Below are 20,170 nucleotides of genomic sequence, written 5' to 3'. Positions count from 1 at the left end.
TTCATTTGGATTGCATTGGCTTTTGCCCTAGTTTCAGCCCGGGAGAAGAGAGAGAGAAAGCTCTTTGCTGAAGCCCTGTAAAACAGTTATATTTGATGACTGGTGAGCAGCTATATGTCCTGATCTCCTCAGGTACTTTCTAGAAAGTAAACAAATGTTTAGTTGGTGTTATAATTGATCCACATTTTAGTTACCTGTTATTTGTTTGCTGAATGCACATTTTTTGTTCCTTGTTCAGTTTTTAAGACAATAAACAATTGTTTATTGCTCTGCCTGTCTGGACTTATAAAGAATCCTGGTGGTTTCTGTGTTGGCTCTGTGAGTGCTTTCTGAGAACTGTGGGACCACTGGGAGTGTGGTTCCAGTAACCTAGAAATCACTGGGGATAATTGGAGAGTGGGAGACTTGCCCAGAGGCGGTTGGGACCCAGTCGGTGGCAGGAGGGTGCTAGTGTAGCGCACAGGCAGCAGGTGCAGGTGCTGGGGATAGACCAAGTGACTGCGGGGTAACCCCAGGTGGGTGGCTAGGCATTTCATGACAGTAGGTTAGCTGAATTTCATCTTTTCCCTTCCCCTTTTCTCATCCCTTCGTATCACCATTATAATAGAATCTATGTTTTGCTTATATAATCAAACATCACCCTCTGCTTTTACATTCTGATTTTGTTTGGATCTGGTGATGGAAGTGTTACTTCAGAAAGCTAGCCAAGAGATGTATTATAAATTAGTCCAACAAAAAAGGTGTCACCTAGAGCTTATTTGTTGGCCTTTATTTCTATTTATGCACATGGATTTACACAATAATTACATCACTTTCTCATATTATAGAGAAATGTCATTTTTTTTAACTTTTGGAAACAAAAGTGTCAACTACTGACCACTGCTGGCTAATTTAGACCAGGGTGTTCAGCACCAGGGCATATCTGGGCACTGGCACTGAATATTCATGACAGCAGTGGTACCCAGAAAGTTTACAGGCATTGCTGATATTCAGTACCATAACTGCATAGCTAACCGAGCATAGGTATGACTGCTATTTAAGAAGTCCCTGTGTTCTCAGTTAGCCGTGCGGACACTGACTGAATAATGCTGGTGCCTGTAAAACCCCTGGCACCATCCAGACCATCCAGGCAGTGCCCAGACAGTGCTGCGGTGGTCAGAGCGGATATTCAGTGACACTGCCCTGTTAAGTGTTGCTGAATGACCCCTCCTGACCTGCTGAGCATGATTTAACCAGGCAGGAGCCTCTTGTGCACAATTAAATCATTTTGAATATTGGGACCAATAATTATTTTGCTGTCTTTAAAAAGATGGAGGCAGTCCAGAGAAGGGTTATCCAAATGGTTGTAGATTCTAAAGCAAAATTCTTATGAGGTGAAACCAGTGGCGTAAGCACAGGTGGGCCTATGTGGGCCGGGGCCCACCCACTTAGGGCTCCGGCCCACCCAACAGTAGCACACATTTAGCGGTAGCTGGTGGGGATCCCAAGCTTGGCAAGCTGAAGACTTCCCCCTGATAGTAACGGAAACGCTACTCTCCATGATACTGGCACCTGCGCATGCTCAGTTTTCAGCGCATGTCTGCTGCAGTCTGCCAAGATGGAAAGAAGCGTTTTCTCACCAGCTGAAATATTTTTTGGATGGTGGGTGAACACTTAATGCCCACCCACTTCTTGCCTAGGCCCACCCAAATTCTGTTGTCTGGCTACGCCCCTGAAACATAAGGACCTAAATATGTGTACCCTAGAGGAAAGGTAAAGCAAACAGGATAGAGACTTGCAGTTGCCCCAAAATTATAAGTGATACACATAAAACAACCATTTTTCAGAGGAAAGAATGCTCTAGAACAGTGTTTATCAAACTTTCCATGGCTGTGATCCCATTGTCAAGGCCACAGAAAGCATGTGTCCCCAAAAGGCCTACCTTTCCATCTGTGCCACTTCTCATGATTTTCTTACAGCTATACAGCTGATGCTGTCATTGTCCCCTGCCTTCTGTGGAGCCCAAACAGGCCTAATTATGGTGTGGGCTCATTGGAATGGGTGGGCTGGTGAGGGTTTTTTTTTGGGGGGGGGCCTGCTCATGTCATGATCCCAAACACTTGTCTTGCAACCCCATTTGGGAAGAGCAACTCTAGAACAAGAGATCACTGTGGAGCCCTTTTACTAAGCCACATAGGCGCCAATTCTGAGTTACCGCGTGGTCTGTGCAGCAATTTCATTTTTGATGTGCGTCCGCTACACGCACCAGAATATATATTTTATTTTCTGGCGCATGGTGAAAATTGGGCAGTAACTCCGATTTGACGTGTATAGGCGATTACCACATGGTTAACACGAGGTACCTTACAGCTAAGTCAATGGCTGGCGGTAAGGTCTCAGACCCAAAATGGATGCGCACCAATTTTTATTTTACTGCACGTCTATTTTCGGCAAAAATTTTTTAAAAGGCATTTTTTTTACAGGCACGCTGAAAAATGGATTTGAGTGCGCCCAAAATACACGCGCACCTTAGTAAAAGGACCCCTATATGTGTCTAGGAAGATGTAAAGCAGCATCCTAGTGGAGGCAGTGGAGACAAAATTAGTAATGGAATTCAAGAAACTATGCAATAAACACAGACAGGCTCATTTTCAAAGCACTTAGCCTCCCAAAGTTCCATAGAAACCTATGGAACTTAGCCTCCCAAAGTGCTTTGAAAATATGCCTCAGAGTGTCCTTAATTGGGACATGGGGAGAAAACTAGAGGTCAGTTGAGAAATTAAGGGGTCTTTTACTAAGCTGTGTAAGCGTCTACACACGCCCAATGCATGCCAAAATGGAGTTAACGCCCAGCTATGGCGTGGCTCCTACGGTAATCTTATTTTTGGCGCACATTTGATATGCGTTGGATGCACGTATTGGACACGTACCAAGTGGCATTTGACTTGCGTAGGTCACTACGACCCGGTTACCGTGTGAGACTTTACCGCTAGGTCAGTGGCTGGCTGTAAGGACTCGTACCCAAAATGGACGTGCTCCAATTTTGATTTTGCCACACATCCAATTTCGGCAAAAATTTTAAAAAGGCCCATTTTATAGGCATGCTGAAAACTGGACCAGCGCGTGCCCAAAACCCACGCCTACACTACTGCAAGCCATTTTTCAGCGCACCTTAGTAAAGTACCCCTTAATTATTGTGTAGGGTATCTCTCTTGTTGGGACTGAGATGATTATTATTTTTGGTTTACAACAAGGCTGAAAAAATTATTGGAGGTTATGAATAGAGAAAGGAGAAAATGTGTGTTAGGGAATATTGAGCTGTTTAATGTGTAAGTAGTTTTGCTGATCATTTATGAGTGTTTTAATTGTACTCTTCTGAGGATATATAGTTCGTGTGGATAATAAATACTGTAAATAAATAAAGGATGCCTTAGAAAAGCCCTTTTCTTTATGTGCCATTTTTTTTCTATTTATGTTTCTCCTGTAGTTGATACAAAAAAAACAGCACCACGGGCCTTTAAAAACGGAACACAGTTCTTTAATGAATGAGCCTTGACAAAAAGACCCGACACGGGCTGTGTTTCGGTGACTAGCACCTGCGTCAGGGGTCCCCACGTCTCATGTAGTAAAAGCTACAAAGCACCAAGGCATTTTCACTTTCTGTATCCATGAGACGTGGGGACCCCTGACGCAGGTGCTAGTCACCGAAACACGGCCCGTGTCGGGTCTTTTTGTCAAGGCTCATTCATTAAAGAACTGTGTTCCGTTTTTAAAGGCCTGTGGTGCTGTTTTTTTTTTTGTTTGGACTTTAGTTTGTACTTTGTTCCCTCTCTTTTGTTATCTCCTGTAGTTGATATCCATAATCTGTTTTTGAGACGATAAAATGCTAATATTGAAATTAATTGATGAATGTTTTCCAGAGGGTCATGCTTTGTTTTGTTTTGTTTAAGGCGAGAGATTTACCACATACAGAGGGAGTTATTGAAGGAACGGACCCGGTGTCGAGCTTTGGAGGAAGAACTGGAGAATCCCATGAATGTGCACCGATGGAGAAGACTGGAGGTGACTGTTGAATATGACTTTGTAGAGAGCTTCAAAAGCTCACGGCTGGAAAGTACAAGCACAGCGCAATGCTGATTTTAATTATAAATACTTCATCATTCAAAGGAAGGGGCAGACTGAATGTTCAGTATTGCCATGTTTCTAATGATTGGTTGCTTCTACACTGTTAGTTTTGCTGGCTGCTCTGTGCTGATCTTTGTTCCAAAGTCTTCCTTAATTTGACTTCCACTAGATTCAGCTATGATTCCATACACTGAAGCTTGGTTTATCTCTTACTAAGAGCCAGATGCACAAAGGTCCCGTTAAGGATCCGTCTGCGTTTCCAAATCGGTAAAAATTTACCGATTTAGAATCACAGAGGGATTCACTAAGAAAATCGCATGCAAATGTAACTCACCTTGAGATACTACTGAAAAAGGTGTGAGCAAAATCTAAATAAATAAATTTAGGGCTCCTTTTACAAAGCCACAGTACTGATTTTCGGTGCGGTAAATGCAACAAGGCCCGTTCAATTCCTGTGGGCTTTGTCGCATTTGCTGAATGGGAATCAGTCCCGCGGCTTTGTACAAGGAGCCCTTAGTAGCCTAGTGACTCAGACTAGAAAATTTTCAAAGATGCTAATTTAGGAGTCTAACTCTCAAAGTTAGGAGGCTAAACTCTTAAGAACTTAACTTAGGTTCCTAAATTTAGGAACTCATCTGTTTTTGAATATCTAGCCCTTTTTATTAAGCCGATCTGTTCCAGTCCCCCTATGTAGAAGGCAGTGTTATAGCTAATTGTATGCTGAGGATGGCCTAGTAGGTGGCAGTCATCTCTCAGAGAGAACTCTGTTGAAAGCTGTAGCAGTTTGATGTGTGCAGTAGTTCTCTTGTTGTGATGCCAGTTCAGATCGGGCATGGAGTTCGCACTTGCAGTTAGCACACAGTAATTAGTGTGCACTGTCATTTTTTTTTTTGTTATATTTGTACGCCGCACATTCCCACTCATGGCAGGCTCAATGCGGCTTACATGGGGCAATGGAGAGTCACAAGGAGCTGCCTGTGCCTGAGGTGGGAATCGAACTCAGTTCCTCAGTTCCCCAGGACCAAAGTCCACCACCCTAACCACTAGGCCACTCCTCCACTCCCTGCAGTTAGTTCAGATGCATTTAATAACGTCTCCAGAAAAGGAGGCATATTATTAAGGTCTTATTCTATGAATGTTATGCTCCTAAATTTACAAGCTTAATTTATGCTTCTAAATGTATGCTAAATCTATGAGCGTAGTAGGCCCTAAACTAGGAGCATAGATTACATTCGTAATTTAGGAGCGTAAATTTAGGAGCACAACCTTTATAGAATAATGCCCTGAGTGCATCTGTGCTAATTGTTAACGAACTTAATGCGTATGGTAAGGAACTATTCCCGAGATTCTATATATGGAGCCTTAATTTGCACACCCAAGGTGTGTGCACAAATTAATTGAGTAACGAGCTCAACTATCAATAATTGGGTGCTAACAACCAATTATTGAAGTTAATTGGTGCTCATTTAAACGCACTATTCTATAAGGCATGGCACCTAACTCTATTAGCGTGTAGCTCAAAAGAAGGCATAGCCATGGTCGTGTCAGGGGCATCCTGAAAAGTTGCATACATAGTTATAGAATACTGCCTCTCTTCGCCTATCTTGGGCGCCAGAATTTACACCTGATTTTCGCAGGCATAAGTCTGGCGCTTAAAGTTAGGTGTGGGAATTGGCACTACATGTTATTCTATAAAGAGCATGCACCCTTTATAGAATCACGCTTGGGCTCCAATTTTTTTTCCAGTACCAGATTTTGAGCACCCTTTATAGAATTCCCCTCAATCTGTGTGTCAGCTATGGAGTACATGCTGTTCAGAAACTGTCCAGTCTTTGTATGTACTGTGGTTCAGTTTTGCTTTAAATGCTCAGTAGGTGCCAAGACTCCAAGATACCTTGGTCTTCCAGAAGAATTTGTTTCTATACCAGTGTCTAGTGGTATCATAGAAGAGAATAATTCTGGAAAAAGAAAAGTACCTAGGGTCCATTTTACCAATTGTAAGATGGAGAGAGAACAAAAATCCTCTCATTCCAGCAGGCAGTTGCTTGGCTAAATTCTTCAGAAGCATTAAGTATTAACAGAGATAAATATTTTAAGTTAAAGGTGAGAAATCATACGAGAAGCTCATGGGCATAGTTTGGGGGGAGGGGTGAGGGAGGCAGTGCCCCTCCAAATGAGCTGCCACCCCATCCTCCAATCCCTGAGCCACCGGCAGCCTCTGCGAGAAAGCAGCACGCACGCTGCTTTAGATCTGCCCCCGGAAGCCTTTCCTTCTCCTTCAACTTCCTGTTCCTTTGCAGGCGGGAAGCTGTAAGAGAGAGAAGGGCCTCCGGGGCAGGTCTATAGCTTCTTTTGCTGAGGCTGCCGGTGGCTTGGGGGATTGGAAGACAGAGGAGGGTGATACTGGGTGCCACTGGAAGACTCCGGAGGGGAGGGGGGAGGCGGCGGTGGGAGAGAGACACACCCCACCCTTTGCCCCCCCCCCCCCCCATATGAAACTGTCAACTACGTCCATGGAGAATCTTCAGACATCTGTGAGCACTTAACTGCATTTGACTGGTGCCAGGAACTGCAATACTGACTGGGGATAGCAAAGAAATCCATGTGGAGATCTGCTTGTACTCTGAGAGATCTATCAGTTAATGCTTGATGTGCGTTGACCATGTCAAGTAGAGTCATCCTTGCTTTCTAAGTTGACAAATGCAAAATAAAACTAATCTGATGATAGCTACAGAAATCAAAGCACAAAAAATGCAAACAAAATATTTGACTTAAAAAATATATATTGAGAATCATTTTGATAGCTTAAAAAGGGGCCGTGACTATGGTTTAATGAACAGTGTTATCTTTTGAACAGGCCAGTGACCCAAGCACATATGAACTGATACAGAAGATCCATACTCTTCAAAGACGACTCATCAACAAAACAGAAGAGGTGGTTGAGAAAGAATTGCTTCTGCAGGTGACTCATTATACTTTTTTAGTATCCGTAACCCAGATTTTGATTCTATCCTGAATTCCAACCAAAACAGGAAAACTAGGTCTTCGACAAGCAATCACCAGGAAAACGAAAAAGGTGGAAGTAATCAGTCACCAGGATGATCTGATGATAGTATACAATTTTTTTTATTGATAGCTATAACATACACAGTCTCAGATAAATCTGGGTGCAGACACACGGTCACAAGTGGATGGTGACTGACTTCTGCCCGTTTTGTTTGCCTGTTTCTGTGCTGCATGCCAGTCTCCAGCTGTTGTCTGCTGTTAAAAAGAGCAGAGTTCTGCTACTTGTATATAGCTGCAAGTCCCATAACTAACTGTAGGTGGCAACAGTGATTAACATATAGCTGAAAGATGGCGTTTGGCTTTTGTTGCTGGATGATGAAAGACTGATTTCATCTACTGTGTTCTGTCAGTAAAATAAACTTCATATAAGTATCCTTTTCAACCATATTTTGAACATTTTACCATACTTAATTTACTTTACTGTGAATCTGTTTTTAAATTATGTGTGCTGAAAGATGATTCAACATTATTCAAATTGTAGTAGATTATTAGTGTTTGGATACTTAATTTTGTATAATGAAAGGTTACATGTTAATAGTGCTTTATCTAGAATAATTTGTGAATCATATGCATTTATAATTTCTTTTGCTAATTTTAGTGTTCAGTACATACTTGACACGGTGCTGTGGGATTTCATGTGATGGTGGCAGCTTTGTTTTGCATAATCGCTTACAAAAGCCTCATATTACCTTTGTGATAAAAATTAATGTTGCAGTATACTTGTTGCATTAATAATGAGTTTAGACAAGAATCACCTCACATTTATGGAGGGTAATTTTCGAAAGCATTCCTACGGGCAGAACAGTGCGTTACACCTAGAAATTGACTTTTTGAAAACTTCTCACTCGATGTGTGTGTAAAATTTTCATTTCATTTATTTTAATTTATATTCCACTTTTGTCCAAAGCGGAGTACAGAATAACATACATAATAAAACATATTCCACACAACAATAAAACAAGGTAATAGGCAATCAAACTGTGATTCTACAGTCATTGCAATCGTAATTCAAAAACCAGCCTGTTACAACATTTTAAACACTGTCAAATTCTCCTGCTTCCTAAGAGCAACCGGTAACTTATTCCATTCCATTAGACCAATAATGGAATAAATCCTTCTGTGCGTGTACTGAAGCTGAGAGAGCTGAAAATTTGGCACCTCCAGCATAGTAGAGTCCTCAGAGCGGAGAGCTCATCATGGTCTGTACCAGTGAAGACAATCAGTCAGGTATTAAGATGACTCCTAGTATACACATCAGGGATAATTCATCAAAATAGACTCTTAACATTTACATACCTATTGCACACATATATCATTGGAATAATGGCATATAGATGCCTATGTACCATTCTGTAAATATGTGCATATCTTATTCCTCCCGATATTCAGCCAGCGGCAGACGGCAGCTTTTTGTTCACTGCCAGTGCTAACACTCGTTCAGACCTTGGACAAGTCACTCAATCCTCCAGCGCCTCAGATACAAACGGAGACCGGCTTCTTCAGCGCTGCGGGTCTCCCGCTGTCCTCGGCCTGCTGCTCGGTCGGTTGCTGGCCGTTGGTCATTGCAGCTGCACCGTTGGGCCCTCCTGGAACGTGCTGCCCTGCCGACTCAAGCTGCAATACCGGCCTGCTTGGCTTGTCTGGTTAACTCCCACTCTGTTCCCGTTGAGGATGTCTGCGAATGAATGGGCCGTTGCACCGATAGCTCTGGGAGCAGGAGTGGACGGTCAAGGTGCAACTTCGTGCCAGATCATCCTGGTGTATCTGGTCGCCTGTTCAGTCAACTCCACGGATTCAACGTATTGCCTGCAGTCCTTTCTATCAACGTACCTACGGACCATTTTAGACTTTCCTCTCCTTCCCTATTTTCTTCTTCCCCATTCCTTCTATTCTAATTCATTTTCTTGTATATGTATTTATTTAATGCACTGTAAACCACTTTGAGCCTGCACAACAGTGGGAAAAATGTGGGGTATAAATGTACAAACAATAAATAAATAAATAAATTCAATTCTGGGCCCTGTCCAGGCTTCAGCATTGAATTTCTGGATTTTTAAAGCCAGCTTGCATATGACTGGGTAAGTTAATATTCAACCACAACAAAGAGAGTCCAAATCTCCCGTAAAAAACACAAGAAAACAACAAAAACGGAAGATGTCCAGAAAGACCAAACTCAAATCACAGATGTAAAAAAGCCCAATTCGTTTATTAAGACCCTACACGGTCCGTGTTTTGGCCAAAGAGGCCTTCTTCAGGGGTAAATTGGCATATACAGATATTCTTCCAAAGGTTCTCACAAATTGAGACAAATCTCCTGGTACTATTTGTCTCAATTTGTAAGAACCTTTGGAAGAATATCTGTAGATGCCAATTTACCCCTGAAGGAGGCCTCTTTGGCCGAAACACGGACCATGTAGGATCTTAATAAACGAATTGGGCTTTTTTACATCTGTGATTTGAGTTTGGTCTTTCTGGACATCTTCCGTTTTTGTTGTTTTCTTAAGTTAATATTCAGACTTAACTGGCCACGGGTTAACCGATAAAGATAGGACAGCTATGTGGAAAGCATGAGGAGGGATCTAGTGAAGCTTGAAGAATGGTCCAGAAATTGGCAACTAAGATTTAATTCTAAAAAATGCAGAGTCATGCATTTGGGCTACAACAATTCAAGGGAATTGTATAGTATAGGCTGTGTGAAAGAAGAGCGGGACTTGGGGGTGACCTTAAGGTGGCCAAACAAGTAGAAAAGCCTGAAGGATGCTTGGGTGCATAGGGAGAGGAATGGTCAGCAGGAAAAAAGAGGTGATAGTGTCCTTGTATGTGGTGAGGCCTCATTTAGAATACTGCATGCAGTTCTGGAGGCTGCACCTTCAGAAAGATATAAACAGGATGGAGTCGGTCTAGAGGGTGACTACAAACTTGGTCTCTGTCATAAAGCATATGGAGGCAGACGTATTGACCTCAATATGTATACTCTGGAAGAAAGGCGGGAGAGAGGGGAAATGATAGCGATGTTTAACTATTTCTGTGGCATTAATGTACAGGAGGTGAGCCTTTTTCAAATGAAGGAAAACGCTGGAGTGAGAAGGCATAGGATGAAGTTAAGAGGTTATAGGCTCAGCAGTAATCCAAGGAAATATATTTTTATGAAAAGGGTGGTAGATGCGTGGAATAGCCTCCCAGTGGAGGTGGAGGAATTCAAGAAAGTGCGGGACAGTCAAATAGGGGTCTCATAGGGAGAGGAGGAGATAGTGGATGCCGTGGATGGGCAGACTGGGTTATTTGGCCTTTATGTACTGTCTTGTTTCTATGCAGTTTTATTTATCCGTTAAACCTGGCCGGTTACATCTGAATATCGGGACGTAACCTGACATTCCCATGACCTACCGGCTTGAAGTTCGGCCCTAACTGGTCATTTTCAGCAGCACTAACTGGTTATGTTAAACGGTCAGCGGACATTCCCAGCCAGTTAGCTCGCTTTGAATATCGGCCAGCGTATATTTTACAGGTAGATGCACACATGGGCGGAGCATGGGCAAGACTTATAGAATACGATCTGTTACTACTACTTATCATTTCTAAAGCGCTACTAGATGTACACAGCGCTGTACACTTGAACATGAAGAGACAGTCCCTGCGCCACAGATCTTACAATCTAATTAGGACAGACAGACAGACAGAACAAACAAGAGATAAGGGAATATTAAAGTGAGGATGATAAAATAAGGGTTCTGAACAAGGGAATAAGGGTTAGGAGTTAAAACCAGCATCAAAAAGGTGGGCTTTTAGCTTAGATTTGAAGACGGCCAGAGATGGAGCTTGACCTACCGGCTCAGGAAGTCTATTCCAGGCATATGGTGCAGCAAGATAAAAGGAACGGAGTCTGGAGTCTGTTACATACTTTACGTCTCTCCAGCACTTAGCCACAAACACTTATGCCAGGTCTTCGACTGGCGTAAGCGCTCGTGTCTAACTGTATGCACATATTACACAGTTGCGCTTGGCATCTACTTTTCTTTATAGAGTATTATTTTCATTTTTAGAATAGGCACCACATAGGTTCTCTCAGGGTGCCTAAATATAGGCACTGTTATAAAATTATCCCCCTCCCCCCACATAGGGTATAATTCTATAAGGAGCTGCATAGATTTAGATGGTACATACACATGGAAATGCTGGTATTCTAGACACTTGCACATGGATATGAACACATACTCATATAAATGACAATAATCTGGCCTACTCACTATTCTGTAATTATGCGAGTATCTTTGATGTGCACTTTGCAAGTGGATATTCACATGTGCGGAGTCTGGGCAGACCATGGGCAGAGTACAGATTTATGCATATAAATTATAAAATGCAATAATTTGCATGCATATCTTTCCAATCAAGGTGGCAGGATTTATACCCACTTTATGGCTGGTGTAAGTGCTCATGTGTAAAAAAACCCATAACCCCTGAGGATGTTATAATGCCTTTGTATCGCTCCATGGTGCGACCACACCTCGAATATTGTGTTCAATTCTGGTCGCCGCATCTCAAAAAAGATATAGTGGAATTAGAAAAGGTGCAGAGAAGGGCGACGAAAATGATAAAGGAGATGGGACGACTTCCCTATGAGGAAAGGCTAAAGCAGCTAGGGCTCTTCAGCTTGGAGAAAAGATGGCTGAGGGGAGATATGATAGAGGTCTATAAAATAATGAGTGCAGTTGAACGGGTAGATGTGAAGCGTCTGTTCACGCTTTCCAAAAATACTAGGACTAGGGGGTATGCGATGTAAATTTAAAACGAATCGGAGAAAATCTTTCTTCACTCAACATGTAATTAAACTCTGGAATTTGTTGCCACAGAATGTGGTAAAGACGGTTAGCACTTTTCTATAAATGGTGCTTAACCTTGAGCGCCATTTATAGATTAGCACTTGGCGCTTTTTTTTTCACCGCTGTTTATAGAACTTAGTCCTATGAGTCTGTCTACTCAGTTATGCTAGTATTGTATAATGAAAACCAGGTGCCTACTTTTCTTAATAGAATAAGCCCTAAATAGGTACATTCATGGTGTCTTCTTATAGTTTTGCCCTCATCTAGCTTGTATGCATATACTTTTACCTGTGGTGAGCTGAGGCATTTCCAGGGACAGAGTTAAGATGAAGTTTTCACTTACATGAAGATTCAAGAGTATGCATATAAACGAACATTTATGCATGTCAATAAGCAGGAATAAATGTAAGTGTATTGTTTTCCGAGGGGGGGATTTTCAAACTGAACCCTGCATGCACTTTCACCTTGAAAATTCTGCAAAGTCTGCGTGTAGAAAAGCATGTGCATACTTATTACCTGCTTATAACATTACTCTGTAGAAGATAACAGATGGAATTATGTTTATCTTAGTTTGCAGTGAATTTTAGTCATGTTAGAGGTGAACATTAACCTACGGTGGAAAGTTTTTGTTGTATTATTGACAGTGATTCAGAGACGGTTACAGCAGTAATTAATTAAATTAGTTTATTTCCTCCGTTTATATTCTGTAGTTGACTGATTAGCATTGATAGCACCTAAATAAATCTGATTCTTTAAAAATAGGTTCTGTTTGATGCTGCATAACAAAAATTGATGCTAAGTAAATTAATGTTGTGTGGATGGTACTTGCATCACTACCGCCACAAGATAAAATATATTTCTTTTGTTAATGTTTATTTTTCAATTTAATTTGGATGTGCTTTTTGATATAGGCAGCTAACAAGCTTTTGGTAATACTGTATTGGAAAAACGTGTGCACAAATGCATAATGTATCACAAAATGAACTAGAGGAGTTCTATTGGCTACCATTACAGCTTTTGCTGCCTTGGCAAAGGCCCTTCCTGCATCAGCGGATATTCCTGGCAATGTGGTCCTGTGGCATAATAAACTTTTTTGTGGTTGGCAACGAGACCGTCGATTGGCTGCTTTGGCAGCACTGAGACATTTGGTTCTTGAGTCAACTGATTTCTGAGGGCTCTCTCAAAATGTTTGCTCAGTTACAAGCTGAGTTTTCACTTCCCAATTCACAGTTGTTGCATTGGTATCAATTGCGTAGTGTTGTCAGTTCCAAGAAGTGGTCACTAACAGGTGTCACAACCAACACTGTTCTTTCTGAGTTTCTTGGCGATAGGTGTAGGCAGCGGCACACTGCCTCAGTGTTTTACACAGTCCTAAAGACCTAGTTCTACGCAACATGTGTGGGAAATGGACTTGAACGACACACTGTCTGCTGCCCAGTGGTCTCGTTTGTGGTTGACTGGCCCTAGGGCCTCCTTGTTAGCTGCTATAACCCAATCTCTGTTTTTGATGTATCGTAGGGCATTGTGGACGCCTAGGAAGAGTAAATTATCTCGGTCTTCTAACTGTGATTTGTGTTGGTCCTGTAAAAGCAAAACTGGAACACTTATGCACCTTCTGTTGGAATGCCCACACCTTGCACTGTTTTGGTCCCATGTCTGGGATAAATTACAAGTGATTTTTGGTTTTAAAGAACCATTTTTGCCTAAATATGTAATTTGGAAATCCGTATGTATTACCTTTCTTTCCACTGAGCAAGATAAGTTCCTGTTTGATTTTCTGGTTTCAGTTGCCCTGAAACTGATCATCTCGCATTGGAAAGATAATTCTCATGTCAATGTGGTGGTTTGATGGAACTGGATCCTGTTATATAAATCCTACGAACAGTCTCCTGTTCTTTCTCTTCTGGGTCATAAATCCACTGTCCTGAGATGGAAATCCTTAGACCTGTATCTATCCTCTAAGGACTGATAGTTCGACTTCAGCTCAGCTTGTGTATGGTGTTGTGCATCTTATTTTCTTGTATTGTTTGTTGCATGGCTATGTTTTGTTATGTTAACTTTAATAAACTTATTTAAAAAAACAAAAAACAAAATGCACATTCTGGAACAACATAACATATTGCTTGCATAAAAGTTACTTTTAATTCAGCTATATCTTGTATATTTTGAAGTTGAGGGCAGAACACACCTGGGGTTTCCCCTTATCAACTGATCCATTTCATTCTCCTGCTTGAAGTAATTTGATTGGGTAAAATATCATCCAGTTGTCTTTTATGTGGACTGGTTGTCAGTGGGCATCAAATTGGGGGCCTGCCTGGTTAGGAGACTGCTACGTGTCCACTGAGTCACTTGAGGTTGCTGATAAAATTGATCTGATACAAAGACACCTTATTGAGTCTGGTGGCAGGACTAGTAATCCGTCTCTTGAGGAACTGGTTTGGTGCTCTGGACTACAAACAAGATTTCTGGATATGAGGAAGTTATTGACAATACCACAGAAGAACAGGAACCCTCTCAGTCTCGAAAGTACACGTAACACAACAAAGGTGACGAAAAGAGAAAACTAGACGATCTTCACAGCGTACAAAATGTTTATTACGATATCCAATGACTCGACACGAGTCCTGTCACATGATTAACTGTCATGGGTTCTCCAATAGTACTTTAGTCAGGTTTTTGTTGAAGTTTATTTCTTTTTTTGCAGGCCACCTATAGACCTTGAACTCCTAGCTGGGGAATTTTTGGCATCATTGAATTATTTCATTTCACTATGTCTATTTTTTCAGATGATATGTGCCAAGAGAAGACCCCCCCCCCCCCCCCCAGCAGCTTCAAGACATGTTCCTAGTGCAGTAGGACCATATCCAACATGGATACCCATTACTGATGCTTGCAATGTCTGTGGCCAGACCAGATGTCATTGTGTTCTCTGTTCACAAATGTAAAAGAGAGGGATTCATGGCAGAGAAAAGCAATGTGAAAAGCTTTTCAGTGACAAAACCGGTCCATCAAAGTCATCATCGGAAACATTAGAATCTATTTACATGCATGCTTATGAATATTCAAGGTATGCACATAAATTATCTCAGAAAATTCATGCATGTAAATAAGCAGATGTAAATATATTGTAAGTGCATTGTTTTCCTGGGGTGATTTTCAAAGTGGAACCAAGCGTGCACTTTCACCTTGAAAATTCTGCAAAATCTGCACTTAGAAAAACATGGACATTCTTTTTACCCGTGCACAGTTAAAAAGAAATTACCCTATAAAAGATAACAAATGGAATTATGTTCATTCTTCAGTTTGCAATGAATTTTATTAATGTTAGAGGTGAACATTAACCTATGAAGGACATTTATTTGCTATATTATTGACTGACATTGATTCAGTCGGTATCCAGGGTTCAAGAGTCACATCGGATACTGTGTAATAAGAAGCAGACAATTGCTTATATGCTCCCTTTAGGCACTTGTACTGGGTTTCCAGGGCTATCATAGGTCAGCTTTAACGTGGGTTTCACAGCCTTACCTGGCCTTCTGGGCTATCAGGGTGAGAGTGGTGCAGATGCATCAGCCTTCTTCTTCCTGTGGCTAGATGTCAGCTGGGATACCTCTTTTCCTTCCTGGAGCTGTATTTTTTTTTCCCAGTTCATACCACGTTCAGTTTCATCAGAAATGTGGGGATCTCCTGAACATCCCCTTCCTGGGCCTCTTTCTGTGGTAATTGCTCTGTCAGATCCCTATCATGCCCACGTGTTACACGGATGTAATCTCTACTCTTTTGCTTCCAGGTTAGCTGATGGGAGATGAAGTGCACCTCGTTGCTCTGTGTGTTCATTTACCACGATGGGTAAGAAAAGAAAGTGGAAGGTTAAGACTTACTGGAGTCCTCTCCTATTCTTCTCACTGCACTCCTCTTTGGAATCATTACAATCATACCCACACTGTTGTTGTCCCTGTGTGCACTCAGGGAGTTTGACTGGTTCTCTAGTATCCTGAGATGGTGGTATCTCATGTCTGACTTTTACCCTCTTTTGTGGTTGGGATTGGTGGACTTCAGAGGTTTCTTGGGTTTCCACTGGGGAAAATCCTGACAAAGTGGTTTCTTGGTACAGTTTTTGCTGGTACCACCCCCCACTCTGGTTGTATTTAGTATACAGGCAAATTGCTCAGTTTTTCTTCAACAATGTAAGGGATAGACCACCACCTCTTGGCAATTTTTTGTTTCCTTCATAACCCCCACTTTTCTAAGAGAACTCACGTCTACCTGATGGTCCAACATTAATTCTGGGTTGTCTGGACTGTTGCGGTTAATCTGATTGGATCAATAATCAATTATGAAATAGCAAACAGACAAAAAAATGTGATGATGTATCACTCTTGGCAGAATTGCTATAAAGGACCTAGACAAGATCGTCAAGCATAGAGATGTATCTTCACATACAAAGTTTCATCTTGTCCAAGCCATAGTGTCATATGGATGGGAAAGTTGGATAGTGAAGAAGCAAAACACGGAGAAAATTGATGTCTTTGAATTCTGGTTCTGGAGAAGAATAATGCATATACTGCAGACTGCCCAATGAACAAATCAATCAGTATAGGAGGAAATCAAACCTAAGCTTTCGTTGGAAGCTCCAATTACAAGATTTTGGCTTTCATATTTCATTCAGACACATCATGCAATGAGAAAGATCATTAATAAAAAACATGCTTGGCAACGATGAAGGTCAATGGAAAAAATGAAGACCAATAATGCAATGAATTGATACAATAACAGCAGCTATGAATGCTGCTCTATCAATGACTAGCCACTTGACTAAAGACAGAACACAGTTCAGGGCAACGATCCAGAAGTTCACCCATGAGCTGACAATGACTTGATGGTACTTAAAATCAACATCTCATGGAAAAAGAGTTTCAAGTGCAAGAAATGTCCTTTAACATAGTACAGGGGTCTATTTCTCTCACAACATGGAAGATCATCTTATAGGTCAAAGGCATATAACTAAGAGTGATGTCTGGCTACCGCAGCAGATGTTGAATTTTGAGAAGTTCCTGTACTTATAGGAGGGATTCCAGACTGTATAGTCTCAGCTATGATAGATATCCCTAGAGAGAAAACTGTACCTCAGGAGACAGATTGAGTCCCTTGAAATTATTTATACATATATAGGGGAATTCTATATATGGTACCTAACGTTAGACGCTACTCGGCATGGAAAAGTTCAACTGGATGCGAGGAGCAGAAACGGCAGAGCTGCAAGAAAACACACTTGTGCACCCATTTATAGAATAGTGCCTACGTGTTCCACGTGGATTCGCAAAGGGGACATAATGATGGGAGGGACATGGGTGGATTTATTTATTTTATTGCATTTGTATCCCACATTTTCCCACCTTTTTGCGGGCTCAGTGTGGCTTACAATACATTATGAATGATGGAAATACAATTTGTTACAATTCGGTTATGGATTACATTGTGAAGAGTTATACGAGACAAAAATCAAATGTCGTTAAGGAATATAGCAATGGAAAAGAACAGTGAAACATTGGAAGGAAACAACGGGAAACTAAAGGGCAATATATAATAACAAGAAAACATATGGTATTCATTCTTCTGTGAGTAAAGGTATGAATGTGGTGAGATTTCGGGGGATGAGAATTCAGAAGTGGATGTATTGATGCATTACTGAACAGTGAGTGTGGACTTTATGTGTTTTGGTTCTTTCCATAAATTTTATCAAAAAGATGTGTCTTCAATAATTTGTGGAAGGTGGTTTGTTCGTAGATCGTTTTCAGGTTGCGCGGCAGTGTGTTCCAGAACTGCGTGCTCATGTATGAAAAGGTTGACGCGTGCAGCGCTTTGTATTTCAAGCCCTTGCAGTTAGGGAAGTGGAGGTTGAGGAAAGTTCGGGATGATCTTTTAGCGTTTCTGGGTGGTAAGTCTATTAACTCAGACATGTAGGCTCAGGAGTGTTCCCTTAAGATGCGCTCAGTATTATAGAATAGTGAGGATCTGTGTCCAACTTGCGGCGGGATTTACACCTGGTTTCAGTTGGTGTAAAACCTCACCCCCAAAGTTGAGTGTGGATCCCACGCTATGTGCTATTATATAAAGGGCGCCCATCCCAAAATGCCCTTTATAGAATACCTTTCAGCGCTGATTTTATTTGTTGCCATATTTTGAATGCCATTTACTGAATCCCGCCCATAGGGTGTATTTTTGTAAACCTTTTTTGCATGTAAAGAGATCTTTTCTTTAAAAGTGCATACAAGTATACACAGTGCAAGTAAGTGCATACTCAGTTTGCTCAGGTGAAGAGAGTGGGCTGTCATGATTTTTGCACAGATTTTATAAAATAGGCTAAAAATAAACTCCCTCCTGCTCTATTAACTAACTTGTTAACTGTTCTAACAGGATTATCAAATCCTGCATCATTAAGGGGCAAGAAAGGGACCCCTTCCTCGGGTCTGTGTGAGCGTTATTGATTTGAATGTGCTTTTTGCCTGGTAACTTCCAAGGAGCGATTCTGTCCTATGACTAGAAGGCTTTGCTGGACTGGACTGGACTATATTATCCACATAAACAAAGAAACTCCTCCTTATTAACTCACTATGTGGGAGAGCAGATACACCAAGATGCTCTTAGACGTCAAGAGTCAGAAAGCAGAGGTCATATTTAAGAGACTTATTATGAGCCTTCTGAAACCCTCTCTTCACCTCCGTGAGCAAGGGTCCGGCGGGGGTCTAGAGAGGGGTAATTAAAAATGGTACCTAGGGAAACATCAAATTCTGGATTGCATTGAGAGCAAGACCTAGCTCCAGAGAGCAAATGGAAAAACGACAGGAAGTCTGTATTACACACAGACACACACACACACATGGGGAGGGGGCAGTTCTGTCCCAGCAAAGTGCGATGATGTCATCCACTTACGCCTGTCAATGTTAAAAATTCAAATCCTATTTAGGAAAGGAACCACTTCTCCTCTTGCATCAATTGTTGCCAAATCTGAAGATTAAATGTTAACGATGAGGGCTCTTTTATTTTAGTAGCATCAACATTATCCTGAGATGGAAAAGGCAGAATCAAAGCAGTGTTCTTTGATCCAAATTCTTGTTTTAATTCCATTATCTGACATATGATCTCTGTGACTTCTCCCTTTCTATTGTCACACTGATAAGAGCATACAGCAGTTCAACTAGGCATTCAAGCATATTCCCTTCATCTCCATTAACGGGAAATTTGGCATTAGGGCTTAGATTATTGCAAAAATTTGTATTCAAGTCTTCATTGAGCAAAGATTGTTCAGTGAGCTTCTCTGAACAACTGTTATGTGGTATAATATCCATCAGCTACAAAATGAGGAATATTCAGTACCACCTTATCATAATTTTTTTTTCACCCCTAGAGCCCTGCAGTAGCTTTTGGAATTCCATTATGCAAAATGTACTATAAATTTGTCTGATGAAGTTACTGATAAACTATTTTCTTAAATTTTTTAGATTTTTTTTTTTTTACATTTGTTTCCCCCGTGCTTTCCCACTCATGGCAGGCTCAATGCGGCTTACATGGGGCAATGGAGGGTTACGTGACTTGCCCAGAGTCACAAGGAGCTGCCTGTGCCTGAAGTGGGAATCGAACTCAGTTCCTCAGGACCAAAGTCCACCACCCTAACCACTAGGCCACTCCTCCACTGTTGCTACTATTTGAGATTCTACATGGAATGTTGCTATTCCACTAGCAACATTCCATATGGAAGTCGGCCTCGGCCCTTGCAGATCACCAATGTGGCCGCGCAGGCTTCTGCTTCTGTGAGTCTGACGTCCTGCACATACGTGCAGGACGTCAGACTCACAGAAACAGAAGCCTGCGCAGCCTTCTACATGGAATGTTGCTAGTGGAATAGCAACATTCCATGTAGAATCTCCAATAGTAGCAACATTCCATGTAGAATCTCCAATAGTATCTATTTTATTTTTGTTACATTTGTACCCCGCGCTTTCCCACTCATGGCAGGCTCAATGCGGCTTACATGGGGCAATGGAGGGTTAAGTGACTTGCCCAGAGTCACAAGGAGCTGCCTGTGCCGGGAATCGAACTCAGTTCCTCAGTTCCCCAGGATCAAAGTCCACCACCCTAACCACTAGGCCACTCCTCCACTCCCTAAATTGTAAACT

At 41.6% G+C, this 20,170-nt stretch overlaps 1 protein-coding gene across 1 annotated transcript in view; it reads left to right on the top strand.

Moving 5' to 3' along the window:
* Positions 1-20,170, top strand: part of CFAP58 (cilia and flagella associated protein 58) — a 462,734-nt gene that overhangs the window by 234,992 nt on the left and 207,572 nt on the right. Inside the window, exons 14-15 of the mRNA XM_030202779.1 lie at positions 3,930-4,041; positions 6,962-7,066. Coding sequence (XP_030058639.1) covers positions 3,930-4,041; positions 6,962-7,066 — 217 coding nt within the window. The remainder of the gene's footprint in view (positions 1-3,929; positions 4,042-6,961; positions 7,067-20,170) is intronic.

The sequence above is a fragment of the Microcaecilia unicolor genome, chromosome 5 (assembly GCF_901765095.1).
Source record: "Microcaecilia unicolor chromosome 5, aMicUni1.1, whole genome shotgun sequence".
In the NCBI taxonomy this organism is placed as follows: domain Eukaryota; kingdom Metazoa; phylum Chordata; class Amphibia; order Gymnophiona; family Siphonopidae; genus Microcaecilia; species Microcaecilia unicolor.
Note: the sequence above shows the minus strand (reverse complement) of the source record. Positions and strands in the feature narration are given on the sequence as shown.